Source organism: Schistocerca cancellata, chromosome 3 (genome assembly GCF_023864275.1).
Source record: "Schistocerca cancellata isolate TAMUIC-IGC-003103 chromosome 3, iqSchCanc2.1, whole genome shotgun sequence".
In the NCBI taxonomy this organism is placed as follows: domain Eukaryota; kingdom Metazoa; phylum Arthropoda; class Insecta; order Orthoptera; family Acrididae; genus Schistocerca; species Schistocerca cancellata.
The window spans coordinates 573,032,077-573,052,283 of record NC_064628.1 but is presented as its reverse complement, the minus strand read 5'-3'; the positions used below and the strand labels follow the sequence as shown (position 1 = coordinate 573,052,283).

Here is a 20,207-nt window from a genome sequence, read left to right as displayed (position 1 = left end):
TCACCCCCCCCCCCCGTCTGCTCCCCCTACCCCCTCCCCTACAAACTACCGTATGGGCCCCTTGCCCCTTGGTCAGCCATGGAAACACGTTGCGAATTTCGCGGTGAGACCGAACATAAAGTAGCGTAAGTCATTCCAAACAACCTTTTCTACATTACTTCGCCTAGTACTTCTTTTCCATCCTATTATTATCCCTTTCTGCGAATGAACGTCGCAATCGGGGCCAGCCCTACCGAAATTTGAAGGGCGTCATATTTTGAAAGATAGTTACGAACATATCAACAAACGTTTTGTTTCCTGACCAGCATAATATACAATTAGCATTGCTCTTGCCTAGGGTCGTTCGAATACCAGTTTCGATCAGACATATGGCATCTATATTAATACATGAGACTGTTTCGATATCTCGGTAGTACCGGTACAGAAATATCGATTCCGACAATACAAGATATGAACTTCGTTTTTAAGTGTTGTTAAGTTCCACAGTAACACTGTTTTTGCATAAACCAACCAGGGTATAAAATGTAATACAAACGTAAGCATCTAAGGATAAATAGTCCAGACAGAAAAAATATAAGCCTTAGCTTAAATTCCACTCAATGTAGATCCAGTCGTGGCATCATTAGCAAAAAAACTATGTTCCTAATGAAAAGTCATCTCTACAATAACCATTCTATTTCTGATACGCAGCCTAAAACATGTCTTTTCACACGTTTCTCTGTGCGGTGAATATAACTCCACTGAAAGGTTATTACATTCCTCAACGGTATTCGATACTTCCCATACCGATACTCTGATATTTCTTACGATACTATGAAAAGTATTGAATACTTGTTATTGATACTTATACAAATAAGTAATATCTCAAAAGCCTCTACTCTCGTGACGCTACAAGCAGTGCGGCCTCGCTTGGCAATGACGCACGCGAGCCAACAATGCCCCAATTTACTTTTACTGTACAACACAGTATATCCCCGTACTCCTGTATTGCCTCGTCGCCACGGTAGCTAAAAAATCCCGCATTGAAATGAATGCAATTGATATTAGTAAGACACTATCCCTGAACTTCGAAACAAATACCAATTCCAGGTTGCTTATCTAACGGCCTCGATTTTCAATATTTAGCAGTTTTTGACAGAATTCAAAAATTGAAATTTGTGTTACAATGCACTCATTAAGAAGTGTAATCCTATTTTACAGGTTTAAGACAAGCATTATATTTAGAAACTGTGTTTTGTTTCGAGGCAGCGTTAATTGACAGTGCGCTAGTACGTGGACTTCATTCTTCAAGTATTTGAGGATGAGCACTTCGCTTGTTCCAACAAACTTTACACATAATTTCAAAGCTGTTCTAACTTCCCTCGCCTACACGCTTAACGTCAAATATTTACATTAACTCATTTGTTAAGTAGTCACGTGTTTGGAGCTGTTTCATACATGTGAGTTAGATTCATTAGAGAATCGGGGTTTTACTGGTACTTGCAGAAAATAAAATCTGACAAGCCAACTGCGCGAGGTAACGTAATTCCAGAAGTATGTATTGCACTCTTCCCTTCATGCTGTACCCACCTCATGATGCCTAGTTTTCCTGGTTTCGAATCTGAAACGTGTGCAGTACAACTATTGATTTTCTTTGCATATACACAGGTATGGAATCCTGATTTACAAACAGCCTGTGATAGGAAAGAATATGTAAGATAAAATACATGTTATTTTTTAATCTCACTTTTTTCATCACAAATCCCGTAACTCTAGTTTTCTGTAGCCTATTAACGCTAAACAGTGTAGTGAGCAAACTCCCGAGCCTCTCATGGGAGATCATTCGTGTATGCTTGTCCAGCTGGAATAGTCTCTCGACATCCTATAATTCAGAAATTCATTAATTTACTATGATTTTGCTGTTCAACTGTGTAATAACTGTATCTCCGAAATTGTTGCTGACTGCGTCGAAAACTAAACTAGTAATAGCACGGGAGAGGATATTTGCATTTGTTCTGCGTATTATTGCCCCCCCGTTACCTTCGCGCATGGACCATGTGGAGGGGGGATTGCTGGAATGCCTGTGCGAGCGTTGTAATTAATCTAACTTCTGACATTATCTCTGCAGTCATTAAGGGGCTGATACGTTAGAGAGCTGTAGTACATTTGTAGATATCTAGCTTAATGTTTATCCTACTGAGGGATATGCTACAGCCTTGTATCACTATTACAAATTACTGCCTCTTTCTTTCATGTTCTTTCCCTCTTAAAATTGCCGTCTGGTTTCTGTACAAATTGTGGATAACATTTTGCTCCGTTTATTTTTATCTGCTACCTTCAGAATTCCCAGAGAATGTATTCCAGTTCACAGTACCAAAAGCTTTCTCTAAATCTACAAATGCTATAAACGCGATGATGCCTTTCGTCCTCCTATCCTTTCAAGATAATTCGTTTTAAAGTGTTCCTACATTCATCCAGAACCCAAACTTCGGCTTCTACCAGTCGTTCCGTCCTTCGCTAGCTAATTCTTGTTTGCAACCACGATTTGAACTGATAATTAGCAATACTTCAACACATGTCGTCTTATAAACTGAGTATTTGCTACAGCAGTAGCTGCAGCATTGAGATGTAAACGCCTAGAACCACCATAGATCGCTCAAAGTGCAATAAGGAAGGTGGTTCATGTAAGCTGCGACAGGCCGTTTTCAGACTGCCGATGTTATTGAGTGACGTAAGTCCTTGTCGTTTCTCTTCTGTACATAAGTTTTGTACTTTATAGAGCCAGGAAGCGCCTTGTCAGCAAGCTTTGAGCAGAAAGGAGCATGGATGAACGTAGAAATACCATAGTGGTCCACGGCGCAGGCGCTGCAGTCGCTCAGCAGTGACAGATTTGTAGCCCGGTTCCCGATCGTTGCCTAAGACGCTGTAGGCTCGGATGCAACGGATTAGAGAAAGTGATTGTATTAACTGCCTTTTCCGGAAATCAGGAGGAGATCTTGTAGCGCGTTGTTTCTGGTCACAATTGTGCTTAGTTGTGTCTATATCACTCTGAAGTACCGCAGAGAGTGTGACTCGATAACATACTCCGCGTTGGGCTCGGTGACCCGCTTGGTGCCGTTCGATAGACGTTGGCTTTGTGCCAGCGCCGGGTCTGACCATCTCCTTTGCGCCATTAAAACAACTGGAATCATTAGGTTCTATTACTAAATCATCATTCTTCTTCTTGTTTTGCGTAGATCAGCTGAGGGCCACGACTTAAAACTATGGTGTCATTTAGAACACTCTCTCTGAAAACAGTGATCAAAATTAAGTTTTTAAACAATAAAAGCTATATCTTAGAACGTATGTGTTTACCAGCGCTACATTGATGGCTGCTCCTCGCCACACACTCTCCAGCTACCGTCATGGAGAGTTAATGGTTTGAAAACGATCGTACCACGATCGAAACCGATCACCTGATAATAAATTTAAACAACTTACATGCGATCCTAGACTCTTTGTTACTTAAAAAATTAAACTATGGTGTTTGTAGTGGGTTTTCATGTTTGCCCATTAGTTGCGTGTCCTCCGACTGTGTTCCCTCTCCTCCTTTGTCCAGAGGACACTTGTCTTTGTTGGTAGCTTGCCCTGAGACTTAATTGCTGAAGCACTTTCATGAGATGAGATGTGTCGGGTCTTTTAAATCTCCGTACCTCCCACTTCCGTCAACCATGTTGGCTTGGTCATCGTCTTTCGCCAGTATGCGAAAAGCTGATTCGTCTACCTTCTGGGATACATCTTGTAGACATGTCCACACAAGGCTATATGTCATTTCCTATTCACGTGTGCAGTATTTGTAGAGGTCTTGCTTTGGTCGTCTTTTTTATTCGTTACCTTCCTGGAACTGGTCCCAGTATCTTTCTCTTTCTCAAGTTCGTCTGTGAGACCCTTGCCGTTGAGTTCTACACGCTCTGAAGTATATAGGGCTTGAGCGTGTGTGTGTCCGGTAGCGCTTCATTTTTGTTATGAGAGACACACTTCTTCTTACAGGTGCTCTGGGTCAGTTGGTATTCCAGGTCCAGCTTGTTAATCCTAGTTCGTAATGACTTTCTCTCAGAAAGATCCAGCCATTCTCCCAGATAGTTAAACCTGTTATTTCTTTTCTCTCCTCAACTCAAAGTGCTGTGGCAAGGAGGATCACTTATGTTCGTGATGTATGTTTGGCCTACCATTGCTGCTCTGCTTGTCTAAGAACATTGAGCCGAATCACTGAACTTTCTGTTGAATTAGGTAGAAGTGGCAGATTGTCGGCCAATGCCAGGCAATCAACATTGAACCCATTGTGGTTAAGCCCCAGACAGATGGAATTAGTAATTCCCTGTCTAGTTAACACTTGCCACCACTAGCTTATTGCCTTTTGTAGTGCACAATTGAAGGGGAAAGGAGAGAGAGCGTCTCCCTGTCTTACTCCTGTCTTGATCTCAAAACTAGGAGTGTTGATATTATTAAAAATACCGGGAATCCGGTATATCGATATTTTGAAAGATACCTTTGCCAGCACACGATATATCGAGAAGCTATCGATATATCGGCGGAAAGAATATCGACGTTGCGACTAAAAAAAAAAAGCTGCAGATTGTAAATATACTGCCAGTTTTAGAGCTGTGTACTTAAGATTTTGATTTATTATTAAATATTCTGTACATCAACGAACTAGCAGCCCGCTTATCCCCCTTAGAACAAGAATTGAAAGGAAAACGATGCACGTTCACGCTTGGCGTTAGCAATTTTGCTGACAATGGCACAATAAAAGGTGTCCGATAGGTCCGTCGTTCGGTTTCGTCACATATCGGATTTGTCTGGAACACTCCATGTCGACTTACCTGATCTTTAATTTCTGCAAACGCCAGTGACCTAGCAGTTGCGTGGTGAAGTTCCTGTGGTAGCGCCGAGTACGTCAGTATTTCCCCTCATATGTCTCCGCACCATACAAAGGCCAACCTTGCATTTAGATTTTTGTTCATTAGTTCCAGCGACTGCTTTCGAAGAATGTCGATGTGAAGAAATGCATTGCGTTAAAGATTGTTTTTAAAACGAACTGGTGTGTTATTTCTTCACATTGGATATCCTGTTATTCCATTCATACTGCCACCCTCAACTGCAATCTGACTTCTTCTTTGTGCCATCTATATTTGCTTCACACAGTCAAAGAGAACGACTGGGCGTGATTTCTTCACACAGTGAAAGTAAATTTATGTTATACTAAAATTTCAAAAGAACAATTTCAGATATTTATCGAAAATTGCGGAAAAAATATAATATAAAGCAAAAATATCGATATGTCGGTGAAAAAGCGAGAGATATCTGTATTTTATGGAAAAATACCAATTTTTTTATGAGCGGCCGTACACAAAATTTCTTGGAAAGGCTTCCTCTGAACGTAACTCGTGGTCTGCTGCTGTTTGTCAGCTGGATAATATTATGGATCTTCAGATCTACATCTACGTGATTACTCTGCTAGTCACAATAAAGTGCCTGGCAGAGGGTGTAGTCCTAGTCCCTGTAGGATCTTCATGAGAGTAGGTCTATCAGTAGAGCAATGTTCTTTCTCAATGTCAACAAAGACAATGGCATACTTATTACCAGCCATTTTCACATGTCATAGTGCCGAATCCAGGTTGAATATTACTGAATTATTGTTCTTGTTGTCATAATATTACAAGCTCTGAACATCTTGTTGCTAAATCTTGTAATTCCACGACAAAACTAGATTTGTTTCCATTGCGACTCAGTGTTAGCAAGATAGCAACTACAAATAAGAGATGAAAGAAACTTGGGTCGCTGGGTAGGCTCTATTGTGAACTCTTACATTACAGAGAACACTGTTCGAAATGCTTAATGTACCAAATGTAAATAATATGATGGTTCAAATGGCTCTGAGCACTATGGGACTTAACAGCTATGGTCGTCAGTCCCCTAGAACTTGGAACTACTTAAACCTAACTAACCTAAGGACAGCACACAACACCCAGCCATCACGAGGCAGAGAAAATCCCTGACCCCGCCGGGAATCGAACCCGGGTACCCGGGCGTGGGAAGCGAGAACGCTACCGCACGACCACGAGATGCGGGCTAAATAATATGATCGGCAGCATTAAGAAACAAATAATTTGTTCGTAACAGACAATGTGCCTGTGACTATGCCTGATTCACGAACGATGGCGGTTCGTGCAAGCGCGAGACACGGTCGAAGATTGCATTGTTTTCCTTAACAAGTAAAGTAGGGAATAAAAGCAAGAGAACGAGTTATGAATAAAGATAAAGTTTGATGCACTTCCTTGCATTAATTTTTTCTTTTGCCCCTTGCAATGAGGAGAGTAACATAGTTGTTGCAAGGTGGCACAACTGCAGCAGTGGTGGGCGTGCCGCCACAGAAGTCGGCCGTGACCTTCGCGTTCAGCAGCAACTAGTCAGCGAGCCACACCCGCCAACGGTAGACGGCGCCTGCTGCTGCTGCTATCAAGAGCATGCGCGGGGGGGGGGGGGGGCATTGCGTCATTATTTGTGGAGCCCGTTATTACGAAAGGCGCGCGCCGGCGCACGGAAACAGTCTGCGAGCGGTCCCCGAAACGCGTTCTGCGCGGAGCAAACCAGCGTATCAGCACGTGTGGGTAGAGACCCGAGTCCATACTTTTTCCTTCTTGCTCTCTCGCGACAGACGTGCTGCTCAATCGGCGTAAGCTGATGACCGTTGAAAAGCATCTGATACTCGATACCTCAAGTATTAAAGTACGTCGGCTCTCTTGAGACTGAAATACTTTCTCCAGTTTCGTTTCTCCGATTTATTATCATCCAGAGGGGTCGCAGTCTGTCTTCCTAGTCTCTGTACTGGTCTGCTAACTTCATCAGCACGGGCTCTTGTTTGGCAGTAATTGGTAGCACACTGTCAGCTAAAATACATATATCACGCCAAAAATAATACTGAATGTACCAAGTGTAGCCTAAGTGCCACACAGTGGCCAGTTGCGTTAAAACTCTCCCTTGCTTCGCTGATTTCAGGCCCTTAGCAGATTTGGAAGGAATGAAAGATCAGATATAACGTCTCCAACCTACAGAATTAAACACTGATGCTGGTGTAAATCTCATTTATGAGGGCTATCGGAGAATAATCTCCATTGGGTTATAGATAAATTACTGGAATAGTTCTCAAATAACATCCAAACGTCACGGACTGAGGCCATGGGTTTTTTATATAATCGAGCTGACCAATTTGAAATCATTTTGGGCTACAAAAACTAAGTTTTGTACGTAACAAAAACTAAGTTTTGTAGGTAACAAAAAAAATTATTATATCTTAAAGAATTGAAGTGTAAGAACTCAGTATCGAATAAAAATGCTGTAATGCAGACTCCTACCAAGTGAAGCGGCACAGTGATCAGCACACTGGACTTGCATGTGGGACGATAGTGGTTAAAATCTGCGTCCGGGCATCCAGATTTAGGTTTTCTGTGATTTCCCTTGAAAAGCCATGGCAGATTTTTCCTCATCCTTGAAACAGTCAGAAGTTGCGCTCTATCTCTAATGACCTTGATGTCAATTGGATGTTAAACCGTAATTTCCCTTAATTCCGTCCCACCACCCTACCACATTCAAGGTGAAGGTGAGGGGAGCAAGTGCCGCCATCCCTCCCCCTGCCCTCAAGCCCCACCCTTGTGGTCACCTGTGATTACTACATCCATCTGATTGCCTTATTTTTTTGATTTCCAAGAAAACGTGTGGGACCCATACAAAATAGCACCAGCAGGTGATATGGAATATCTACAGGAAATGGCTGCACAAATGGAAATGGGCTTCTTGATTCACAGGAGAGCATCATAGAAATGCTGAAAAACCCTGTATTGGCAGACTTTAAAAATCACAGGAATCTGTATTGCCTGGAGAATCTGAAGATACTTTTCATGTCCTGGGTATCACTTCCAGGGACCGTGAAGATGTGATTAGATTAATTACTGTGCTTGTAGAGGCGTTTAGGCAGTCACTCTTCCTGCACTCAATAACCGATTGGAATGGGAAGAAACCTTAAAATGTAGTACTAACCTAAATATCCTCTGCCAGACACTTCAGTGTTGTGTGTGGAGTATGTATGTTGATGTAAAATGAATTTATTTGAAAAATCTTAAAACTACACTTTCATATTACCACTGTACACTGTTCTCATTAGAGTACAACTATTTATTGTATCCCGTAATGAGTGCTATGAAGAATGTACAACAAGGTTCCCAGAGTATTAGTACACATGTGGAGGTGGCAGCAAGGAGGGGCGGGGATGGAATAACAAGTGAAACTAAATTAAGTCCTGGACAATGTAAGTAAGTATGGTTTGATTAATGGGTTAGTAGTATAGTATTATGGATTTGTATATGGCAAACTGAGGTTATATAATAAGTCTTTCAGAGAATGTAACGTTATTTACTTTCAGCTTTTACTATCTTGACCAGTATAACAAAGGGCTTCCATCCATGTGTGCCTACAGTACATCTGCTTTCCACAAGCCACTGCACAGTTGTGGCAGATGGTGTATTGTGTACCGTTCGTGAAGTGACAGCGTGGATGTCATATTAAGCATAATTGCCAACTGTAATGCCAATTCTAAATGGCTGCTGTGGAGTCATATGGCCATCCAAATTTAGATTTTATGGTTTCATTTAGTCGTTTAGGGTGAAAGTCAGGATGGTTTTTGTGTAAATAACACAGCTAATTGTCTTTGTCAACTTTGTCAAATCTGAGTTACTTCTCATCTATTAGCCTCAGCATCTATGACATATTAAACTTTAATAATCTGTCCTGATAGATAGGAAGTTGAAAGTCTTGCTTGTTACATCAATATACCCTACTAGGGAACCTGGCAATACTTCACAATTGCTAAGTAGGTGTGGGAGTTGCATATGCACTCCAATCTCCTTACCTCCTCTCTCTTTCTATCTCCTCCTACCCCCTAATTTCTTCCACCTCCTCCTATCCTCAATCTATCTCCTGCCCCCCCCTCTCTCTGACCTTGAGTCCTGTTTATTGTTATGGCAAATAAAACCTTGCTTGGGAACTGAAATTGCTAAACATGAGTGGGTGAATCGGTTGGGATCATTGGCAAATGAGAGTTCTCTCCTGCTGCTGTATCTTTGAGGATAATAACTTCAGTGACAATATTTTGCATAGTTTTAATCTGAAAATGGGTAGGATTTCAGAGTTTTGGACGAGTTAGATTCCCTAGTAGCAGTTGAAGGGGGGGGGGGGGGGGGTGTTAATAGTAGTGTTCTAATCATAAGCTGATTAGCTGTAAATATAACTTCTCTATTTCCTGTTAAAACTGACTGCGAGAAAGGAAATGAAACTGCACATTCTTATAGCACAGTGTGGAACAGCGTCTTCTTTCTCACAGTTGGTTGTAATAGAAAACCTGTGCATCACTGTTCAAAAAAATATGTGACATATGTCCGTCTGAATGTTTATAAGAGCATTGCATGAATATCTGAATTAAGTTGTTCAAGAAATTTTTGAGATTTTTGATAATGGTGCTAAACACCATCTTGGCTTTATTTGGTAGAATAGATAAAACAAAACAGTAAAACACAGCTGAACCAAAATACTGCTGTTGTAAATGGATTTATTTGTTTTGCTCCATCTTGCTCTCATGAAAATATTTCGAAATAATGCATTTTATCCACATTTTACAAAAAAGGATGCTGCCATCCAGAGAGTTCTGATCCTTGATCTATATCTATGTGGGAACATTGCACATGTTTATAAGGAACCAAATACAGATGCATTAATTTACCCCAGTTCACACTGGTTCTGCCCTTGATACCAATTAGTGAAAAATGCATGTGTAAGGAATGACAAATTCATAAGCCAATTAAAACCTGGACTTCCCTTGGATTCATTCAATAAATTTGCATATTGAAGTCTGCCAGAAGATAATTCTGTAGTTTAACACTTAAGTAAAGCAAAGATGAGCAGATCACGTCTAACTACAGCCTGATTTCATTCCACCAAATAATTTAAATATTTTGAGAGAGAGAGAGAGAGAGAGAGAGAGAGAGAGAGAGAGAGAGAGAGAGAGAGGAGGCTCTGCTTTTAAGTATATAGAGCTGAAAATTAAGTAAGATAATGTGTGTTGTGTCATTTCAGAAGTTGCTTTAAACCTAATTTCTTCCACAGATCTTGCTGTTGCTGTGGACAGTAAAATCCAGTTCTTAATCATTGGAGGCAACGAAACAAGAATTAGTGATGGGGGATTTGACAGTGTCCAAGAATTATCGTACAATCAACGTGATGAAATTTATGTTGTGGATAAGAAGGGAAAAGACTCTTACATTTACAGCTACAAAATTGGGATTCCAGAACAAGAACCAAAAATGATTATTTCTGGTAAGTTGGGTTGCTAATGTTTTGAGAAGAACTTACATAATTTGTTCCTTCTATTGGAAAATAGACTCTGCAAATATGCAGCTACTCACTTAGTTTAGCGAATGTCAAGGAAATTTAAAGGTGCTAGCATATGTCAAAATTATTTTAATCGCTGTTGATTATTATCATACAACTGTTCAGTAGATAATAAATGTACATGTGGAGTATTTAAACAGCTGAAAGATTCTTTTAATGGAAATCATATTGTTGGGAGTGATTTTAACTCTGTGATAGGTGTTAATGACCAAATTCAAAACATAAACCAATGCACCAAGCCCAAATGACATGTCCAAGACTTCCGTTGTCATGGAATGTGGCAAAAATTTCAGGAGAGTGTTTGATTTACACTTTGGTGACTACATACTCTGCAAGTAGAATGGGTAGAATTTCTCTGAAAATGTTTACAATCATTAGGTCTGTTAGACCTATGTAAACCTCCAATGTGGAAACTTTTTGTCATTGAGGGCTTTGAAAGCTCAATGTCAGTTTCTTGTGGGACAACCAACTAGATGTGGAAATGACATAAGCTTGGTGTTTGGTCTTCATGATGTGAAGGCCACTACAGTACTGTTCTACAGTGGAGGACATGCACAGCTAAATTTAAAATCGGGGAGAATCAAACAATATGCTAGGTCAAAAGCCTTCAGCAGAAGCAAAAAAAAAAAAAAAAAAAAAAAAAAAAAAAAGTAAGTTCTATAGTCAGTGTTCATGGGATTTGTATTTATGCAGTACCATCCTGACCGATGCTGTTATTAAAACATCAAAATATACAAATCCAAAATAATAGCTTGTTAGCATTAAAAATGGAGGCCAACTTAGTGAGAGCTCAGTTCAAAGGTGAAGTCTCCAAGGAAATTGGTTTATAACACCTACTGCAAATGGTCAGGGGGTTATATGTGGCTTTGGTAGATGCCATTGAAGAATTAGCATTAAAAATGGAGGCCAACTTAGTGAGAGCTCAGTTCAAAGGTGAAGTCTCCAAGGAAATTGGTTTATAACACCTACTGCAAATGGTCAGGGGGTTATATGTGGCTTTGGTAGATGCCATTGAAGAATTAGCATTAAAAATGGAGGCCAACTTAGTGAGAGCTCAGTTCAAAGGTGAAGTCTCCAAGGAAATTGGTTTATAACACCTACTGCAAATGGTCAGGGGGTTATATGTGGCTTTGGTAGATGTCATTGAAGAAGTAGGAAACAAACCACTAGACGACCATGAAAACATAACCCGTGGGCAGGAATATTATAGCAATCTCTAACCCAAGTAAGAGTTCACCAAATAAATGTCTTCATGGCAGGATGGTTGAAAAGATTGTTGGTCGAATGAGAGAGAATGAAACAGTAAACCTTAGTGCACCCTTCACTGAAGACCACTTATAGACTATGTTAACAAAGGTGTAAAAGAAAAATTACCAGGACTGGACAGGCTCCACTCAGAATTTTACAAATATCACTGGGACCTTTTGAGACTCACATTGCTGGAAATAGCGCAAAAAAAAAGTGGGATGCAGAAAAAACAACTCTTCAGTAAAAGATGGCATTCTCATGCCACTGCATAAGAAGGGTAACAGCAAGAATACTAATAAAATGAGTCCCATCACTCTCTTACATGCTGACTAAAAGGTCAAACTATGAATACAACTAGTATTAAAGAATTTTGGTGCATATCAATACAGCAACATGGTGGCCAAAGTGTAATATCTGTCACCAGCAATCTCTATGATATAATTAATGCCTTTACACAAAGCAAGGGTTACAGTTCACTTATAACTTTGGGAAGACATATCTTGTCATAAGCAATAAAAATATCTGCGAAACCATACATAAAATGGGCAAGACCAAAAAGTAAGGAGATCATTGAAAGAAACAAAAGAAACTTAAACTTGTCTCTTGAAACTGAGCATTCAAGCCAGTAAGAATGCCCACTCTCAATGGCTCAAATGCCATTGCTGCAGAGCCCCTCTTAACAGACATCACGGCCACATCATGTGGTGCGACTATCAGAAACATCAGGATATATTTTGCAACATACGCCGATGACATACAGGATACCGTATCATCACTGGAGGATCTAATTTTAATGCATTGCTTAATCAGCGATTTTACTGTAGCAATGGGTGCTCTGCTAAATAAATGAAAATCTCCTTGTTGCCATTTGTAGTGACTTAAGTTGCACAGTACATCTGCCAATATGTGTGTGTGTGTGTGTGTGTGTGTGTGTGTGTGTGTGTGTGTGTGTAAGCCACGGGCAATGCAAACACAACACTAAAAAACTAGGTAATACTGAAACTGAATTACTTAGCATGGATGCTTTCAGTACCTGTTGCCATAGCAGACAACATTAAATGAGTGCTGTGATGGTTACTATGAGGAGAAATAGTTTTAAGTGCATCAAGATGCCTTAACACTCCCAACCATGAGGGGCAAAAATTGCTAATCTCTCCTGACTAGCTTCACGCATGAAAGTGTGCGGAGTGGGGACCATAGTATTGGAAACCTTAATCAACAAATGGGAGCTAGTAAGCATGGAGCTGCTCTTCAAAATAACAGTAATACCAAGAGCTTTAAAATTTATCAAGTCATATTTTTAAGAGTTCAGCTACTTAAACAAGAACCACAATACACAGAATTTCTTAACAAGACTTTTTAACAACAGTGAAGGAAAAAAAATTAAGAGAACTCTATCCCTGGTTAAACTAGGATATTATCTGGAGGAATCTACACCACAATGTTGTAACATCTAAATTAGAGCCATGTGGTACCTGACCATCAGTGGAAAAAATGGTAACCAATTAAAAAAGTTATACAACATCCATCTCAGCACAACTTCCACATGTGCAACGTATGATCCCATTGACACATTAATTCATAGGTTCCACCTGTGGAACCATGTCTCTGATCTAGTCATACATCTTGAGGAGACTTGTGATCATCGACTGCATAACATCAGACTGTACTGAACATAGCTGAAATGATGGGACTGCAAAAGCTGCAATACCCCCCATCCGAAAAAAACACAACCATCCAGATGATAGGACACATGCCTGCTTACATAATTCACAATCAACCAGCAGTTTTCAGCAGTTGTTAATCAGGCATAAAATTAGAACAATAAAATTCCATAAGAACTAGGCAAAATTAATTTGGCTACATTGGGAACGTAATGGTCAAACTACTATAGCTAGAAAACAAGAGGCCTTTCCCAGTTCCAGCATGCTTTGGCTTGAGATTATCATTCTGTGTGTCATCGCTGTAATTATCATGTACTATATTAAAAGCTTAAAACTATGACAGGCTTTACAATTAAAAAAAAGAAACCACAAAAAAGGAATGTTCTTCAATGGTATATTAGTTGTTAGCCTGTGATGAGAGGTTGTGTAATTCACTCTGCTGTATTACAGAACCAGCTACTAAAATAATGGGTGTTGCATATTCCAATGTGACTGATGCCATATACTGGACAACAGGAAAAAAGGGTGCTTTAATGTGGTATAAACATGCCTGGCAGACTAGTAGTGGCAGAGTTCTCCATCAGTTTGAGAATGTTACTCTACAAGGAATTGCTGTAGATAGCTGTGGCCGGTAAGATAATCAGCCACCTCACTATGGTAAATTTTAACTTCTTGTAGATTTATTTATGTCATTCTGTGATACAAGGCTTCTCTCTTTCTTTTCCAGCTACCTGTATTGGACCAACACTGAATATAGAAATTCTACAATTGAGAGAACAAGGCTTGATTATTTTCACAGAGAAATACTAATAAAAGAGAATCTTTTTAACCCAATGGGTATAGCTGTTGACTGGCAAACAAGAAAGCTGTTTTGGTGTGATGATACTGAAGGTGATGCTTTTCAGATTGAACGAAGCAATTTAGATGGAACAGGTAGAGAACTCTTGTACAAAGGCTCCTACGATGAACCACGCACCATGACAGTTGCTCATGGAAGGCTTTTCTGGATAGATAAAGCAGATGGCAGACTTTTGAGCCTTCGAACGATGGATCCCAAGGGTTTGAACCCATGGACAGTACAGCGCTGGGGTGGCCATAAAATTTTGAAAGGTTTAACATCGGTAGTTGTTTCATCATGTTATGCAAACAACCCAAGTAAAGAAATTTTGCCATGGGCTACACCTGATACTGAAATCACAACTTTACAGACAACTGCAACTACAGAAAGGTAGGTGCAATTGAGAACTATTGGATAACATTAAGTTCTTGAATCAAAATTTATAATATACTGTTTGTTTGCATTTACTGGAACAGAAATTTCAAATATTTTTTTTTATTCATTTAGTAAAAATGTGTGTTCATGGCAGTAATGTGGATGAATAATGTTGAAGTAAGAAAAGAGTACCAATGGTTTAATACTAAACTGCCTTGCAGCAATAATGGTATTGTAGTAAACAGAGTAATTTGTTCTTTGTTACAATTTGTGTAGACCACAACTCCCACAAGGCTGAACAACTGTAATTGATTTAGGAAGAATTCTTCCATATTATTTTAATGAAATTTATATTTTTTATTTAGATCATCGTATTAATGAGAAAATAACATGCCTTACACATTGTTCACTCATTTATTTTCACTTATCATCTTTGTTTACTGTATGCATGGAGGTAAAAAAGATAAACTGACAGAAATATATTGTAAACAAAGTTTTCCATTGTCAGCGGAGAGTCTAAATTAATTGAATGGTCTAACATTATAAATTTCAAAGATGTCCAAGGCCCTCCAAATGAGACAGAGGAACTAAGCTGGTGAATTTAGTTTTTGCTTCCACATTGAGGAATGCTCATACATTCTGTATTATTTGTCAAATCTGTGGATCAACCACTGGCAAGGACTACCCTTTAGCCAGGTCTTAGATACCCCTTTGCCCTCTATAAATAGTTTTTAAAACAATGTTTAACAGTATGTTGGTATGACATTCAATATAAACCACACCATTCTTAAAGTTGAGTAATCTGATTAATTAGATTTGGTTTTTCTCACTTTGATATAATGACTTGATTCAGTATTTTAATTTATGGCTTTCATATTTGCACATGTGTTTAGATGTAATTTAACTTAATTTTGATGAGCTACATTTTTTAATGTTTACTTTTTAAAATTTATTTATTGTAGGAATGTAATGCTAGTGCCTTCAACATGGCCTACAGATGGGAGTTACTGTCTGAATGATGGCATAGTATCAGCAAATAATGAGAACTCTGTGCCAGCATGTAAATGTCCAGTGGGGTACACAGGTGCAAGATGTGAACTCCCACTCTGTCACAATTACTGTGTCCATGGAACATGTTCAGCTGAAGCATATACGGGTTGGCCAAAGTGCTTGTGTATGTCAGGTTTTGGTGGAGATCGCTGTGAAACTGATCTCTGTAGTGGATACTGCATGAATGGTGGAACTTGTTACTGGAATGACACAATAAAAGCCCCTTCATGCCATTGCCCTAGTGGACGCTTCAGTGGCAACAGATGTACTGAAGATGTGATCCTGTTCCGTGAATACTGTCACCTCTACTGCCGGCAGGAAGATGTATTTGTTGGATTAGGAGTGATGGAGGAGTTGCACCACTGCGAGTAAGTATTTGTAAGAAGGAAAAATGAATTACTCTTATTTATCTGCTAAGTAGAGACTGGATGCTTTTGTGTAGGAGGTGTTAGAGAATGGCAAGATCTTGTACTTCAGGATCTCCATGGTTAGCTGATGAGTCAAAACATCAGTCCTGTAAGAAGAAATTGAAGAGGAACAAGATGCTGCTTAACAACCTAGATTATTTTACCTTCAATGACTCCAGCCACAATAGCCTGCAGACTTACAAATATTGCTGTTTCACGTAAATCATTGTGTTTTACTGCAGGCTCTCAATTCAGTTCATTTTCTGTTATTACATTCTTGAAGATATTTGGATTGGAGACAGCTATCACCTTCAAATGTCTGGTCTCTATAGCTCACATGGAAGTGTGAATGTAGGGCCAAATTGTCAGAGATCTGGTAGAACTTGGAGGTGTGAGTCTTTCTCAATGTTTCCTGACAATAATGTTACTCAGAATTGGCCCCAGTTTATTCACTACTGATTGCATTTGCCACCATCACTTGCAACACTATTACTGTAATGCATTGATAGAATTAATACTCTTACTCAAAAATCCATCTATAGCTAAATTTAGTTTCACCATCATCTGGCAAGTTAAACAAACAAATCGATGACACTATGTGTAGTGCACACAATTTGAACACATTCATCAATAATGATTGGCAGGGTGTTGCTGCCTCAACAGCTTCTCTGGAGCATAGATTTTAAAAGTATTTTGTTGGCTTTCTAAGAGCAGGTTGTAAATGGAATTTCCCCATATATTTTCTACTAGCCCAAAAAATTTCTTATATTCCACTTATTTGTGAATGGTGGCAGTCAGGTATGGAAGTATTTACAATGGCCACTCAAGAAGTATTCAGCTTTTACTTATAAAGTCAATCTTTATTCATATACTATTTCCCTCTTGGGCCCGGGGGTTAGAATAGGCCCGAGGTATTCCTGCTTGTTGTAAGAGGTGACTAAAAGGAGTCTCTCACCTTTTGACCTTTATGTGATAGTCCCCTGTAGGGTTTGACCTCCATTTCTCAAAATTTTCCAAAACAGCGAGCCAACTGGGAAGGGCACCTTATACGGTGCATTGTGTCCATTGTGCATTCACATCTTTAGCCCACTTTCTTGTTGTGGCATTGCAGTCCCACTCATCCTCCATCTCTTGGGTGAGGACACCATTCTGGGTGCGTTTTCCTCCACCCACTATGCAGTGTTGTTTTCCGTGCCGAATTCTTTGCTCCTCACATCCAGCACGGTAGCCAGTCCGTTGTGGTGGGGCCACCATGTACCCTGTTGGTTGTAGCCCCCTGACTACACAGGGATTGCTCTGCTGATGCTTGCACTGTTAAATCCCCATGTATGCCAAGGAGTAGATGCCTGTCACCCTGGGGCATTGGGACTCACAGCAATGGCCATCCTGTGGCTGGTTGGCTCCCTTGGGGAGGGCCCCTGGTCAGAGTGGGTGGCATCAGGGTGGATGACGTGCGATGAAGCGTACCATGTCATCACTTGCTTGTGATCGATCAAATGCCAGCAGTCTCTAAGTGTTCCAAGTCCCAGTACAATGCAAGGAAGTACAATCCTAAATTATTCCCCTCTCTGGCCACACCATGCGAGGAATGCCAGGCTAAGGATGGCCAGCGTACCTTGTTCACCTCGGTACCTTGTATGTACAATAGCTGATGGGCACTCCTTTGTCTCAATGAAGCCCTAGTTTTTTGTAGAGCATTTAGAGGACAAGTTTGGGGAGGTGGAGGGCTTGTACAAAATGCGGTCAGGGTCAGTCTTGATAAAAACGGCATTCTCTGCCCAGTCATGGGCATTCCTCGCTTGTGACAAGCTGGGTGATGTTTCAGTTACCATCACTTCTCATAACAGCTTAAATATGGTCCAAGGTATTATATTCCGCAGGGACCTTCTTTTGCAGCCTGACGACGAGCTATGCGCGAACTTAGAGTGAGGGATAATCAGGTTGCCACCAGTGCCTTCATCTTGGCCTTCGATGGTGAAACTTTACCTGAGAAGGTCAAGGTGATGGTTTACTGCTATGATGTCAAGCCATATATCCCTCCCCCAATGCAGCGTTTTAAGTGCTGGAAGTTTGGCCATATATCTTCCTTCTTCCTGCTGTACTTTTGGCATCATATGTCGACATTGTCGATGTCCATCCCATCCCAATACTCCATGTGCCCCCCCCCCCCCCCCCCCCCCCCCCCCCCAAATCTGTGTCAACTGCGGAGGAGAGCATCATTCCCTTGCTCACCAGACTGCAAGATTTTACAGTGAGAAAGGAAAATCATGGAATAGATCCTGGACTAACTGACCTACATTGAGGCTGAGAGGAAATTTGAGCGCCTGCATCCTGTGGCTGTGACCTCCTTTTATGCTGCCGCTATGAGAACAGTTGTAGCCCCATCAGTTCCGTGAGCTCCAGTTGGCTCTCAGAGCCGGAAGACTAAACCTGCTCCCTTAATGGTGGGGGCACTTCCCTCCCTGTTGCTCCTATATCATCCACCTCAGGAGCACTGTTCCCCCAGCCATTGGGCACACCAGCCCCCACTTTTCAGCTAGAGAAGTGTAAGTCTTCGTTGGCTCCTCTCGCTAGGTAGGGGTCCCATGGGTCACTCCCTTCCCAGGTTTCTGCTAGTGGGAAAGATGGCACCTGCCAGTGGCTGAAGAGCCCAAAAGCAGCTGTCGTAGGGCTTAACGATGATCCTCACTCCCGGAGACTGAATCAGTGAAGCCCTCCCAGCAAGAGAAACCAAAGGATCAGCGAGAGAAATCCAATAAGAAGACCTCAAAGACCAAGGGAATTGTGGCGGCACCCACATCACTGCTACCTTCAAGCTCTGCGTCTGAGAATGAGGTGAAGATAATGGATTCTGCTGACTATCTAGATCTCACCAGGCCCTCAGAACAATGGATGTAGCCTGTTCAGGTAGTAAGTTGGTGGCAGCAGGTGGCCCTGAGGTGTAGACTACCTTATTGAGTGTTTCATGCCTTCCCAGTCACACGATCATGTCATCCTCCAGAAGAAGTGCATTGGTTTTTTCCACCACCTGGCAGACTTAAGAAAACAGTTAAGCTTTACACCTGCTTTCTGCATTGCCCTCCAGGAAACCTGGTTCCCGGTAATGCAGACCCCTGTCCTTCTCGGCTGCAGGGGATATTATAAGAACCATAGCGAATATAATAGTGTCAGGTGGAGTTTGCATTTATGTCCTGAACTCGGTATGTTGTGAACCTGTGCCCCTTCAAACTCTTCTTGATGCTGTGGCTGTCAGGATATGGATGATGCAGGAACTAACTGTCTGCAACGAATATCTCCCTCCAGATGGCACGGTACCCATGAATGTATTGGCTGCACTGATTGATCAACTCCCTAAACCTTTCCTACTTTGACGAGATTGTAACTTGCATAATCCCTTGTGGGGTGGCACCATGCTTACTGGCCAAGGTAGGGAGGTCAAAAATTTACTGTCACAACTCGACCTCTGCCTCTTAAACACTGGGGCTGCCACACATTTCAGTGTGGCTCATGGCAGTTACTTGGCCATCCATCCACTGGAGAGAACCCGATGACCTGTGTGGTAGTGACCACTTCCCCATCTTCCTGTCATTCCCCTGATGTCATGCCCATGGACGTATACCCAGATTGGCTTTAAACTAGGCAGACTGTGTAGCCTTCACCTGTGCTGTCCCCATTGAATCTCCCCCACATGGTGCCACCGATGCTGTGATTGAGCAGGTCACTACAACTATAATTTCTGCAGCGGAAAATGTGATCCCTCGTTCTCTAGGGCAGGATTATCCAACAAAATTTTCTTGAGGAACCCCTCATCGACCATGATTAGTACCTTGTCACATCACAGTATCAAGTACCTAAAAAAGCCAAATTAAGAGTCTTTTTATATGTTTTCTATTTTTGGTGCTTAGAAAAAACATTGACATATTCGTTATTGAAAAAATATTGAGCAGCCAAAACAAAAAAATCTGTTATCATACGAAATGCATTTAATATATCTTTTATTCTAATAGCATCTTACGGACCCCTCCGGCATAGCTCGCGGACACCCAGGGTCCGCGGACCACGTGTTGGGAACCACCGCTCTAGGGTGCTCCCAGCGAAAGACAGTCCCTTGGTGGTCGCCGCAAGTCACTGAGGCAATTAGAGAGCATTTGCAAGCTCTACAGTGAC

At 41.1% G+C, this 20,207-nt stretch overlaps 1 protein-coding gene across 1 annotated transcript in view; it reads left to right on the top strand.

Moving 5' to 3' along the window:
- Positions 1-20,207, top strand: part of LOC126175421 (protein cueball) — a 161,075-nt gene that overhangs the window by 125,618 nt on the left and 15,250 nt on the right. Inside the window, exons 2-5 of the mRNA XM_049922220.1 lie at positions 10,174-10,383; positions 13,821-14,001; positions 14,098-14,598; positions 15,546-16,001. Coding sequence (XP_049778177.1) covers positions 10,174-10,383; positions 13,821-14,001; positions 14,098-14,598; positions 15,546-16,001 — 1,348 coding nt within the window. The remainder of the gene's footprint in view (positions 1-10,173; positions 10,384-13,820; positions 14,002-14,097; positions 14,599-15,545; positions 16,002-20,207) is intronic.